Source organism: Lipophrys pholis, assembly GCF_963383615.2.
Source record: "Lipophrys pholis genome assembly, chromosome: 6".
In the NCBI taxonomy this organism is placed as follows: domain Eukaryota; kingdom Metazoa; phylum Chordata; class Actinopteri; order Blenniiformes; family Blenniidae; genus Lipophrys; species Lipophrys pholis.
Genome location: NC_137629.1, coordinates 3709972 through 3723385, shown reverse-complemented (window position 1 = coordinate 3723385; position 13414 = coordinate 3709972). Strand labels below are relative to the sequence as shown.

At 45.3% G+C, this 13414-nt stretch overlaps 1 protein-coding gene across 2 annotated transcripts in view; it reads right to left on the bottom strand.

Annotated features, from left to right (window-relative positions):
* Positions 1 to 4081: 4081 nt before the first annotated feature.
* pcdh1b (protocadherin 1b) overlaps positions 4082 to 13414 on the bottom strand; it is a gene marked incomplete at its 3' end in the record, with an annotated part of 189058 nt that continues 179725 nt past the window's right edge. For both annotated transcript variants that reach the window (XM_080465686.1, XM_080465685.1), the window contains exon 5: positions 4082 to 4521. In XM_080465686.1, coding sequence (XP_080321812.1) covers positions 4082 to 4521 — 440 coding nt within the window. The remainder of the gene's footprint in view (positions 4522 to 13414) is intronic.

Below are 13414 nucleotides of genomic sequence, written 5' to 3'. Positions count from 1 at the left end.
TGATGTGGGTCTCGGGTTGTGACTGAGGAGTGATGGTGGGTTGAAAAACATCCGACTGAATTCAACAAAACTAGAACAGTGAAGAACGTCTTCAACCTGACTTACTGCAACTTTAACCTCCACGTCCATAATAATGTGAGAGCAGATATAGGTCCCCACACGGGTAGTAAACACACACACACACACACACACACACACACACACACAAACACACACACACACACACACACACACACACACACACACACACACAGAGTAACGGGGTCACCAGAGGTTGTTTTCGTCTTTTGAGGGTTAATTGGAGCCAAAGATTGAAGGTTAAACTGACGCTGTGCGACCTCCCGCCTCTCTCTTCACCTTACACAGCACAACACGCCGGCCACCAGGGAGCTCGCCGCCTCGGCATCATAAAAGAGAATAAAATGACTCGTTGGCTGTGAAAACAGAAGGAGAGCGGAAGGAGGGAGTCGATGTGGACCTCCATGTCGGGCCTGTAAATAATCAATCAGAGCTGTGAGCGCCGGCGTTAAATCACCAGAGGAAGCCGGGGGGAGCGATGGACCGTGGCGGCGCCCATGAACTCTAAATCTCTGTCACAGGGAGGGTTGAATGATGGTTGAGTTATGTACAGCAGGGGAATATGGCAGTGTGTGTGTGTGTGTGTGTGTGTGTGTGTGTGTGTGTGTGTGTGTGTGTGTGTGTGTGTGTGTGTGTGTGTGTGTGTGTGTGTGTGTGTGTGTGTGTGTGTGTGGTTTCTAAACACACACATACTTCCACAATAAATCAAATCACCCTGAAAGACGCGAGCAGCGGTGTTTTGAATCATGCTAATGTCCACAGAGCGCACGCCAACAACAAACAATCGTATTGTACGAAGCCATTATCCATCAGATCAGAGAGCGGTGACGTTAGAAACACACGTGAAGCGACGCCAGCGCGACGATTTGCATAATGAAAGCAGAAAACCCAACCCCACGAGCCATTTGGTCTCATTTCACATGTAAAGACTTTTCTGCCAACAGAAGCTCACAGTCGTTTTCTTTTGACCAGTCGAAGTCTGGAAATTCAGATCCCTGTTCCGTCTTCAACATACATTGACATAGTGATGATGCTGGTGTCAAATTACTAGCAGTTCACATTGCTGATGAATAATTGACATCTTGAGATCTACAAAGTGCTTTTGCGATGGAAATTTAGTATAATAATGTTATTAAAGTTGTTTGGATGAAATCGGACCGTCAAAGAGCAAAGACTGCATAATAACTGGTCTTACTATAATAATAATAATAATAATTGAATGTTATTACATTCAGGAGAAGACTGAACAAGTTTTAGAGGTTCCACTTTTAAAACTTTGCCACAACATGTTCACTTTAACATACAAAGAAAACTTCAGCTCATCCCTGACTCCTATAAAAGGTCGCATGCTTTTGGAACAGCAGCAAGATGGCGATGCTGGTGTCAATTTACAAGAATACTATTGACTTCTTGTAACTCAGAATTAAATGACGTCAAGAGACAACAAAAACATATTAACTGGTTGTAGATCTTGAATAAGGATTTTCCTGTCATCTGGTTTACTTTTTATGTCAGTGACATGTTAAAAATATCATCAAATATGGATTCGTTTTCAACTTTTAATGAGAAACTGACACATTTTTTATTAGACATGGGCACAAGCATCAGTGAAGAAAAAACTCTATTACTCTATTACTGTTTTTACTCTAAGAACAGTAAGAGGCGTCAGATTACAAGATGATGCTGGTGTCCAATTACAGCCTGGTCAGTTGGTTGGCCCAAACTAGTGGAGAAAAGAACTTGAGGCAGAAGAAACTGGGTTTTCTGGAGGAGAAACTGTTTAAAGCTGTCAGTTTTGCAGAAGCAGAGATCGTATGCCTTCAAGAATAAATCAGCGTTTCATCAGTTTAGAGTACCAGAGTAGCTTACAATGCTAAAGATTCCATTTTGTGACTCAACTTGCATCATGAAATATGTGAAAATTTCAGTTTGAGACCAAATGACTCGTTCTGGAGATGTTCGCTCGTCCTCTCATTCACCTGGCCTCGGCTGCTGAGCGTCACTTCAGGTGAAACCTCACATTCTCCTCAGCAGCCATTAACGCCGGCCGCAAGAAGAATGAACTTCCCAACCGGCCGCGCTTTTACCCTCGCAAATTATTGGCGGTAATGTGGGGAGCCCGGGGTCGTAATTAGAGTTCCTGTGTGCGGAGCGGGGGAGGGGCGTCAGTGGACTGGAGCCGGTACAGGTGTCGTTAATCCTGCGCTCCCGTGCGACTCCAGCGCCGTAGGAAATGGTGGCCGCCTCCCACGCGTGTGCGCAGCTAACAGGCTTAATAAATACTGGAGCTAAATGCCGCGCGCTGAGGAGGTAAAGAGGTGGGAACAAACGACTGGCGAGCTCCAAAACACAGCGGGGGAAAGGAAAACATCCTGTGACAGCTGGAGAAGCTTCATCTTCGACAGGTGTGCAGCCGCGACAGCGGTTCCGTTCTGAGCTTTAAAACACAGTGAAAACTGCTTTTAATCCAACTTTCAGCTGAGAACTTCTTAAACACGGCGCATGAGAAAGACTGAAAATACTTAAATAAGACACTTTTATGCCTTCAAACTCAGTATTCCTGCTCCCCAGAGGATGAACCCTTGTGATCCTAGTAGTAGGATGTATCATAGATTACCATGAAAAATGAGAATAACTTTGTGGGATGAGAGGTTAGGGTTCTGAATTTTTTCTTTCTTTACATGAATGTGATGTTACTGCTTTACAGTTCAAGACGCAGCCTTTCAGTGACGTTTACAGTAGTTGAATCTTTTAGGTAGTTCATAGGTAGAAAATTGTCACGTTAGAAAAAAGCAAGACATTTTAAATAAATATTTTTTTTTGGTATTTTTCAAAAAAATTGAGGAATAAAAGTAATTACTTCAATATGATGGTGTACTACTGACAACAGAAGGACGAATATAATCAAGTTCTATGAATTCAATTCACTAGGCTTCTATTTTCGACAGATTTGATGACGTCTTGAAAACGTTTGCTCCCTCGTAAACTCAAATTCAACCTTGTGGTAAAGTTGCAGAGGAGAGAAAACAAACGTGTAAAAAGTCTTGTATTTGGGCACCGTTGGTGATGCTCATGAGTCCTGGTTCCTGCGGTGTGGCGGCGAGCGCCGCCGCGCCGTTTCTCTGTACATGCGATGGTTTCGTCAGTCCATCACGATGTGATGTTCCAGGCGCGGAGCCTCGCTCGCAGCCACAGCAGCTTCCTGTCACTGTTTGTAGTATTTACAGCTCTGTACACGGGAAGGACATGTCTCCATGCCCCCCTTCCAAAAAAAAAGAAAAAAAATCCAGAAAAAGTTTGTGTCCGGAGATCGGAAACCAGCCGCGTTTTCACTTACGTCTTTAACAATGTCGGCTGTTCCTGATAAAAACAAGCCCAGTTGATTTGATGCAACTTGGCTCTCAAAGATTCCTGGAGGCTCCGGAGTCGAAAACTTTAAAAAGAACCAAAATCCCCCAAAAATCCAGAGAACGTGAGGATAGATAGCATTACACAGTATACCTAAGTAGGATTTACAAGAAGTTCCTTCCCTTCCTTTCTCCCTCTGAAGGTGTTTTTCTTTTTCTGTTCCGACACAGCGACGTAGCCTAAAGTAACGCACAAAAATCCAACTGAAATACGTGAGTAGCTAAATAGTTTCCCATTAAATTATCACAACGATGGTGTAGTTTACATTCCTTTCACAGCTGCAGCGGCTGCGTGTTTTCTTCAATTTCAATTACTTCTATTTTACATTTGATTGGTTTCTAGAGGAGGTGGGGGGTGGGGCTGGGGGTGGGGGTTGGCAGTGGGCGAGGTGGGCGGGGTCTAAAGCCTTGTACGGTGGGTGCAGTTATAAAAAGGAAGAAAGGGGCGTCGGTTGGTGCTGCGGCACAACGAGTTATAGGCACAGGGGGCGGCTGTGAGTGGGTGGGATGGGGTGGCGAGCAGCAACAGGGGGAGGGGCGGGGACGGGCGGTTGGAGGGAGGTGATGGCAGGGGTTTATGGTGGAGAGTGGCACCCTCACAGGTAGATCTCCCTTTTGGAGGTCTGGCCGGTCGGGGTGGTGGCTGAGTGGTACTCAACCGCCTGGCTCAGCGGGATCTCCTCCAGCCCACAGTCTTTACCGGATGAGTCTCCGCCCCCCGGGTAGGCACTGCTGTAAGGGGTCATGAACCGCATGTTGGCCACTTTGGAGCTGCTGCAGCTGCCGCTGCCACTTCCGCCACCGCCCGGCCCGCGCTCGTCCGACGTCAGGGGCTTGGGGTTGCCGTTGGCCATCAGCTGCTCCTGCCCGTCCATCTCCTGGTAAGGCACGAAGGTGGAGAGCTGGGGGGCGTTCTTGGACACCTTGCGGTTGGGGGAAGGCTGGCCGGGCATCCAGCAGGAGTCGGAGTGGCCGAACTCGGTGCACTCGTGGGTGCAGTTACCCGTCATCGCCACGTCGGGAAGAGGCCTGAGGTCTGCAGACAAAGACAGAGACAGAGGGCGTTAGTCACGAGAAGACAACTGTGAAGCAGCAATGAGGAGCTGGAGGTGAAGGGCGGGCTCTGTTAGGGACATTTCACTTGGAGACAACAGGCTCGACAATGCTAAAGCTAACGGGGGGCTTGGGCGGCCTGGAATGGACAACATCCTGATTAAACAAGAACACTGATATCGCTGCAGTTTGCATGCCAGACCAACCAGAGACGGTCGAGAAGAGTACCACGTGAACATTCAAGGCTTTGTCTTTTTGAGTTCTATTTTCAGTGACTCCCAAGCCTGTTGTTGGGTGGATGAACCTAAAACACAATGAAAGTTTCCCGTCCTCATTGGAAAATGACACACAGAGGAAGTAGGACAGAGCGAGACAGCAGCTGTGCAACTCTTCTTCTATCTCAGAACACTCAAACCAACTGGAACAGTTTTACCCAGAATTCCTTGGATTGAAAGTTGAAAAAGCTTCTTTGGTGTTTTATTTATCTGAACGAACTTCTGGAATGTCCCAGATTTGTTCACAATCTCCAGAGTCAAAGCTTAAAGCAGAACGATTTTACTCTGAGTTTCAGCTCTACTGTTTTAATATTAGCTTTAGAAATATAATTATAATGTGATTTATTGATTAGCTTTTGTTTCAGAACTACATGCTAATACGCTAATATATGGTAAGAATGATATTTATGTCAACAATAGGACGGTAGGATGTGAAAACAAGACTTCAGAAATGAATCCAGTTTGTAAGTTTCCAGGAACAACATCTGATGTTTGTCAGTTTTGAATTTTAGAATAAAATGACTGTATTAAAATATCATATAATGTTTCTTCATGTTCCTCATATATGGTGACATCCTGGCTCCCACTTTTCAAAATCAAATCAGTGTTGAATTTCTTTTACTTTGTCAGCGTTCTGAGTGACCCAGAAAGGGATGTAATGCTTCTTTAAAATGTTTTACCAAGGTCTGATGAACCACCTGTGTCAGAATGCTGCTGTATGAATAAAATATCATGGTTTTGTCTTTGACCTCCAAAATCAGAATCACAAACCAACAAAACAGACACAAAATGTTTTCTCTCCATGAACTTTTCAGAGTTCTGGCATAAAAGTTCTAAATGTCCCAAGTTAGAATTTGGACAAAGATTATTTAAACTGTTGCTGTGATCGCTTGGATCCATGAAGCGATGGATCTTTGCGAATACTGGCAGACATGAATATTACCATCTAATAAACAATCATCCTTCAGAATTCTGCAAAGGAGGTGTATTTATGTCGGCTAATGCAGTTAGCATTAGCATAATCCAGGTTTCCATGACAAAAGATGAAAGAGAGAAATTAAACTGTGACTAACAGAAACTACACTCGCAGTGTTCACATTATGATTTCCAGAAGGAAACACAATCAAACGAGCAGCAGCAAGGCGCTAATGTTAGCGTGAAACATAATTACGCAGAAGCTGACAAAAATCAAAAACAGCAACGATGCAGCGTGCAGAGATCTCACTAACGCTGCTTTTGTTTCCTCAAATCCAAACTCAGAAAGCTCCTGGATCAACGGAAAAATACTGATTAAAACTGTCATTATCCCTTTACACACTCACACACACACACACACACACACACACACACACACACACACACTACTCCCTCCATTTGAAGGAAATTAATTAAAGCTCTGCGTATTTTTAAAGTCAGTAATAGTTCACTGAGTGGCAGGAACGTGGATTAATTTGTCGCTGAACGACGGAACCTGTGAATCAAACGCTGGGCGCTGAGCGTGAAACAGGATCAGCTGGGTTAAAGGAGGGAGGGAAAAAAATGCTCAGGTTCGTTAAAACGTTAATTATGTTGCACAAACAGCCAATTAAGACAAAAATAAGTACTGTAACTGCTGCTGGCTCTGCCTACGAGGAATGGCACGACGATGATGGATGCTGAAGGAAATTGTGTTTGTGTTGTGGAAATGTTGACGCGGCTTCATACGGTACGATCAGCCATAACATTGTGACCATGTCCCTAAAGCTGTGTCGTGCAGTGATTCTCAACCATGGGGACGCGGCCCATAGCGCCAACTACTGGGCGGCGAAAAACTTTCAGTTCTGCTCCCACGGGCCGCATTGACGGTTCCCACCACTTGGGGCAGTGATGCGTCATTCAGTTGTTGAACATGCCAGAAGAAGCTCGATGAAAACTTTTGACTGAATCGATGGAGCAGCTTTTAAAATGAAAAAAGAAGATGGAAGTGATGCCCCGCCCCCTCCTCAAAGGAGAAACATGTCGGCAGGTACAACCCGGACTTTATGAAGTTGGGCTTTGTGAGCGGAGGCAGCGAGGCGGAGCCCAGTGACTGAGGGTTAAAGCTCGCCAACGAAGCACCGAAGCCTTCAAAACTCCGGCGGCATCTGGAAACCAAACGTCCACAGTTGGTTGGAAAGCCGGTCCATTATTTCAAGAGAAAAAGAAATGAGCTGCGGATGCAGAAACGATCCATCGTGTCGCCGCCTGACGACTCGGATGACCTCCCACCGTCAAACCACACTGAGGCGCTGTGTTGCTGACACGGCGTCAGACAGCCTCAGCTTCTGGAGAATTAAACACTGAGTTTGTTCTTCCACTGCTCTGCTGCTGGTTTTACCCCAGAAGTTCATTTATCTGAATTTCTCTTCAGTTCTTTATTTAAATTAAAAATATTTTTCGATTTTTGTTTGTATTAATATGAGTCGTGTCTTTATATTTGTTCTTGTAGTAACACAAGTTGTTGTAACTGCTGCTGTTCAGGTTCACATCCACAAGATAAACGTTTTCAGATCATCACAGTGAATCCTTTCATTTATTTTAAGGTTTTAGTTTGTTAATCTCATTGGACTTGATTCAGTTATTAAATACAAATCAAACCAAGACTCGGATCAGCTGAAATGGAAGTGTTAATCTTGAAATGGGACCACGTTGGGAGCACGGGTCAGAGAGTTCCAGAGGTGGACTCATTAATCAGCCCAAGGTGTTTCTGGAGTTTCTCCCTTCAACATATTCACAGTTCGAAGATGATCGGTTGCATTGAGATCTGGAGAATGTGGACGCGACGTCAAAACCTCAAACTGTTTGTTGTAATTCTCAACTCGTTCCTGAAACACTTGTTTTCTGGTCCGGATCCGTTCATGAATAAAGCCTGATTCATCTTATATGTTGTCTATGTTGCCACAGGGCCTTTATCAATCACCCTGACATCATTTCATCTTTTCTCCCTTCGATGGAGGAAACTGTTCTTGGTCTCCTGCAGGCGAGGGAATCTCTGACCCGGTCGCTTCAAACTGACTCAAATCCTCACGCGACCATTTTTCTGCCTCAACCATCAACTTTGAAGACCAACTGATCTCTGGCTGCCTGAGTCGTTCCCCCGTGAGCAGAAAGAATCTGGTTTGACAGGATGGATGGATGGATGGATGGATGGATGGATGGATGGATGAAAAATGAAAAAAAGGTCAGAGATGGAAGCAGGAATATCGATGCGTATGCAGAAAGCAACCTTTCCTCTGTGCGTGACATTAGATCATTCTTTGATACCGAAGGCGGCGGAGGGAGCCGCCACTCCGGGGGAATGGCGTTTATTTCCCAAAATGCCCTCCGCTTCATGCATAATTGAAATTCATTGCCTCCTTTTTTGCAAAAAAGGAGCTACGGTCGGCTGTTCTGTCTGTTTGCGGCTTGATGTGTTCGTTCTAATCCCAGCAAGTGCTGAGTAGCAGACGCCCCCCCCCCCCCCCCCCCACCCCCCACCCCCCGCCCTTACATTCTCACGGTTGCCGCCTCTGCCGTGGATTTTCGTCTTTAAGCACTTCCCATGCAAAACCGAGGTGCTTGCAGAAATGTGAAGTCGTGTGCGAGTGGCGGCTGAGTTCAGAGCGGCGGTTTAATAAGTGCTTTTGCTTCTGAACGTGGCGTCAGCAGGAGCTTAGAGGAGCGTTGACTCCCTCCAGCTGCAGCTGAACAAGCGCCAGAGTTGACGGGAGAACAACGGCGGGGAGCGAGGAGCGGACGCTGGAGTTCGGTCGGACCAACATCCTGCAGAGGGACTTTGTCCAGAAGGAGCTGAGTCCATCTCACAGAAGCACTAAACACATTCAGTAACATATTTCAGGGTCTGCTGGATTAATATCAACCATGTTCAACACGACGGTTCTGGAACCGACTCCAGCTGAGCGGCTGCAGGCGAGCCACGCCTTCAAAAGACGTCCCTCACAGGCTAAACACTGAATGACGTTCAGTCGTATTCAAACCGACAGAATATTAGGAATCAAATTAACCTCAAACACGTTTTTGAAAGTGGAGGACTAGTGAAAAATAATAACTCCACAGGGAAAACAATGTCCTCACTATAAGACAAGATGGCTGACCACCATCTCACATGACTTCTGTTGACTTCAGATGGCGGCTTCTTTGAAAAACTGTCATTTATTGAAACATCATCCAATAATCATCCTGAAATCTAGAAAGTTAACAAGCAAGAAGGAAGATCAACTTAAACCTTTTCCTATAAATAAATGATGAAAGACTTTAGATCACTGGTTTCCAACCTTTTCTCCTTTAGCCTCCACAGATCTGTCAGGCTGCCAACGCGATTCAACATCTCAGCTTTACCTTCATACTTCGACAGACACACTCATTTTATTGTAGATTTATAGTAGCTGGGCTTTGAGCCTTAATGACTGTGAAAGTTTAAGGAAAACCACAGGAAGTCCTTTCCTGCTCAGAAGTCCACAAGGCGTTCACTGACCACTCAACTGTGGTGACATTGGACTGAAAACTGCAGCATGTCTGGTTAAACTGAGGAACTGTTTCCATGACAACGTCCAGTAGAAAATGCATCGTATTGTCAATTTTATTTCAGAAACTCAAAATAACTACTTCAAAACAAATATAAATAGTCTAAATAAAACTACCACGTTGGATTGGTATTACAGTGACTGTCAAAATAAAACTACCAAGTTGGATTGTTATTGTAGTGACTGTCAAAATAAAACCTCCAAGTCCAGGAGAATATGGATTGGGAGTCATAACACCATGGAGGAACCTTTGTTCCGATTGGCTCTACTGAGCGTGTGCAGAGGAACTAGTTACTACGGTCGCGGTGAACATGCAGAGGAGCAGCGTTTCAATAAAATGTGTTTTCCCCGTTTTTGAAAAGTTCCACCTTAAAACATTTTCGGGACAGACAGGGTGATGTTTTTTGAATGCTGTATTGTTTGTTTTGTAACGTGTTGTTTTCTAGAGTGTGTTATGACTTGCATGTACTGGACATGTTGTGTTTGGTGGTCTGGTTCTACCTCATGGGACTGCAGATGGAAATGAGCTCTTCGTTAAATCTGGCATATTTACAGCACTGTTTGTCTGTTCATTAATATGCTCTGTCCCCATTCAAATAAATTAAGAACTGAAATTAAATGAAAGCTGTTCTCAAAGAGTTCCGTCTTCATTGACTCAGAGGACTGTTGTCGTGGAAACGTGACCCTAAAACGTATAAAGTTTTCCATTTTCACATGACTATGTTGTCGTATAAACAGACCCTTAGTTTTATTGATACATGCATTTGTGTGGCCTTGTAAATGTGTTTCAAAAACTGAAATCAGTGAAGCCAAACACTACCACAGACACCAGCTGTCACAGGATCCTTCAAAATAAAAGTCATGGGACGGTGTGCTCTATAATCTATAAAGTGTCTTCCTCAGGTTCTGGTCCTTCACCTGGTCCCAGAAGTTCTGGGACCAAGTGAAGGGAAACATCAGGTCTGCTGTTCCAACTGTGAGTCTTTGTCATTCTCGAACTTTGTGGTTTAAAAGTCTCGGCTTGACTGAAGATGCCTCATGTAAGGGCCTCAATTGTAAATATCGGGGTTGTTTTTGTAGGTTTTGATTTGAAAGAACTTGAGAATAAAGTGAGAGATGTGACAGTGCGTCACGTCGACCCTCTGGCTTCTCGTCTTGCAGGCTGGTGGTGGGCGCTCTCGCCCTCGCGAGCTGGGTTACAGATGTTTCCTCCTGTCTGCGAGCGTCTGTCAGTCTGAGCGCTGGCTGACACCCGTCACAGACGAACGTCTTCCTCGGGGAGCCGTCTCTGAGCAGGTGATGTTTACCAGCCTGAGAGCAAATAAACAGGAAGCTCGCCGTCTGCTCGCTCGCTCAGGTCCTGCTGTAATGTGATCAAACTGTTGCTTCAGAACAACCTGTCGGCTTCACGCCTCGGCGCCGACGAACGCACACACAGCCATGTCACATGTGTCACACTCGCAATCCCATTCCCAACAAATGTGAAAAATAAAAGAAAACACCGGAATTCCAAAAGATTTTACACTCATTTCACTGTTTTTCTTGTTGCCATTAAAAATCATGAGATATTTACTTTTGGTTTGAACAAGTTAGACTGTTGGAATTCTGGAAAGGATTGGGTCGAGGTTTTAGCCTTCTTCCTAACAGTCTGAGTTCTCGTTCACACTAGAAGTGTTTGGTCCGGACTGGAGTTCGTTTCAGGGAAAGTCCGCTTCGTTTGTTCAGCTGTGGAAGTTCAATTGGACTCCGGCCCAGACCACAGAGCTGAACCACTTGAAAACCTAGAGGAAGAAATAGAGAGGAAGAAGAGAGGAAGTAGACAGAAGGAAGAAAAGAGGAAGAAGAGAGGAGGAAGTAGACAGGAGGATGCAGAGAGGAAGAAGAGACAAGGAAGTAGAGAGGAAGTAGATTGGAAGAAGTAGAGAGAAGGAAGTAGATAGGAAGAAATACAGAGGGAGAAGAAGAGAGGAAGAAGTAGAGAGGAAGAAGTCGAGAGGAGGAAGTAGAGAGGAAGAAGAGAAAGGGAAGTAGAGAGAAAGTAGATTGGAGGAAGAAGAGAGGAGGAAGTAGAGAGGAAGAAATCAAGAGGGAGAAGTAGAGAGGAAGAAGTAGAGAGGAGGAAGTAGAGCGGAAGTTAAGACGAGGAAGTCGAGAGGAGGAAGTAGAGAGAAGGATGTAGAAAGGAAGAAGAGAGGGGGAAGTGCAGAGTAAGTAGATAGGAGGAAGTAGAGAGGAAGAGGAGAGGAGGAAGTAGATAGGAGGAAGTAGAGAGTAGGAAGTAAAGAGGAGGGAGTAGATAGGAAGGAGAGAGAAGGAAGTAGAGAGGAGAATGTAGAGAGGAGGAAGTGGAGAGGAAGAAGTAGAAAGGAGGGCGTAGAGAAGAAGAAGGCTGGAGGATGAGGCGCTTTGGGGCCTCTGGTGGTGAAAACTGGAGTCTTTATGTTCTGCCACCACCAGCTCAGATCATCATCATCATCATCACCATTATCTTCATCATAGAGGTTAGGATCAGAGCTGCTGACTCGACGGTTACTTCTTATTCGTGATGAATATCGTCATCCTGGAACTTTGTCACCGGGTGAATTAAATCCATACGTTGGCATCTTGCTCTGGTTCATTACCGGCCGTTATGGAGGATTGCTCTGGAGCTTCACGCTGACCAGCTCAGCTCTCATTAGCGACCCCCAGAGGACACTCTTCTGCTCCATATCTGTGGCCTCGACGCTTCGGCTTCCCCAAGGAGAAGAAAAATGCACACTTTTAGCTCCACATCGCCTCAACGGCTAAATCATCAGTATGGAGCTTCAGCCTGCGATTGAGCGGCGTGGGGTTATGTGGGCGGGGCCACGTCGGAACGCGCCGACTGTGTAGTCACTGTGTGCGTCACCACTCGCTGCGAGGCTACAGCAAGTACAATCCACCGCACTTTGCAATGTGGCTTCTTTAAGATCAAGCTGAAATAGTGATTACGAAACCCACCAGTCAGCCAAAGTAATCAGATTACTCACAAAAGAAGCAAATGCTGGCCGATCCTCAAATGGGGGCACATTCTCTACGTACAGCAGTGACAGACCTTGTGCTTCTCCAGAGAACCTTCTTCACAATCTAAATCAAAGTCCTCCACTAAATCGTTGTTGAGAAAATGTTGTGATGAAAAACGTCCTGGAGACTCGTGGTTCGAGGCGCTCCGGTGAAGAGACACGAAACAACTCGACTGTGGAGTCCAGATGGAATCATCAGAGTCTCCGTGTGTTGCTGGGCTGGATTAAAGAATAACTGAAAGAAGAGTTTTAGATTCGTCTCTCGGACTTTGACGGAATTCAATGTGGATTTTGATCAGTTGCAGATTAGTTTTTCTCCTTTTTCCACTGATTTCAATAAGGTTCAGCCCAACTTGTAAACTCGTGAATAATCGGATCGATGCTGTTCAAAACATCTAAACTGGTCGTAGACTAGATTGAGATTATATTTAGATTACAAACAATCTTGGTTTGATCTTCGATTGAAACAGTTTTGGACTGAACTACAAGTAGTCTAAAATCTAAATCCTGTTGAACATGGTTGAAAAGACCAGTCGGAAAGTTTGAAATTGATATTTACATTAAATTTAGACTCGAGTCCGGCTTCTACAACCAGAACGAGCTTTGGTCACTTCCTGAATAGTTTCACTGCCGCCTGCACCACCTGCACCGCCTGCACCGCCTGCACCGTCTGCACCGCCTGCACCGTCTGCACCGCCTGCACCGTCTGCACTCAGACTCGTTTCAACCAGGTTTGGACTGAATTAGTGGATTTAGACGAGTTTTGAAATGTTTTCAGACGAATTTAGACTGAAGCCAGACGACTTTTGATATACGGATCATGAATCGGTTTTAGCCCCGTTAAGACGAATCTGAGACTATTTCTGAGATTCTTCCAGACGGATTTTCCACGACTTGTTGGACGCGAGTCGGACTGATGACAGAGCAACACTTCAGTGAAACAGAATCGACGTGGCGGCGTCGGTCAGAGGACGGTGGTTTTCCATCAGTACTTGAGAGAACTTCACAAAGTTGTGGGG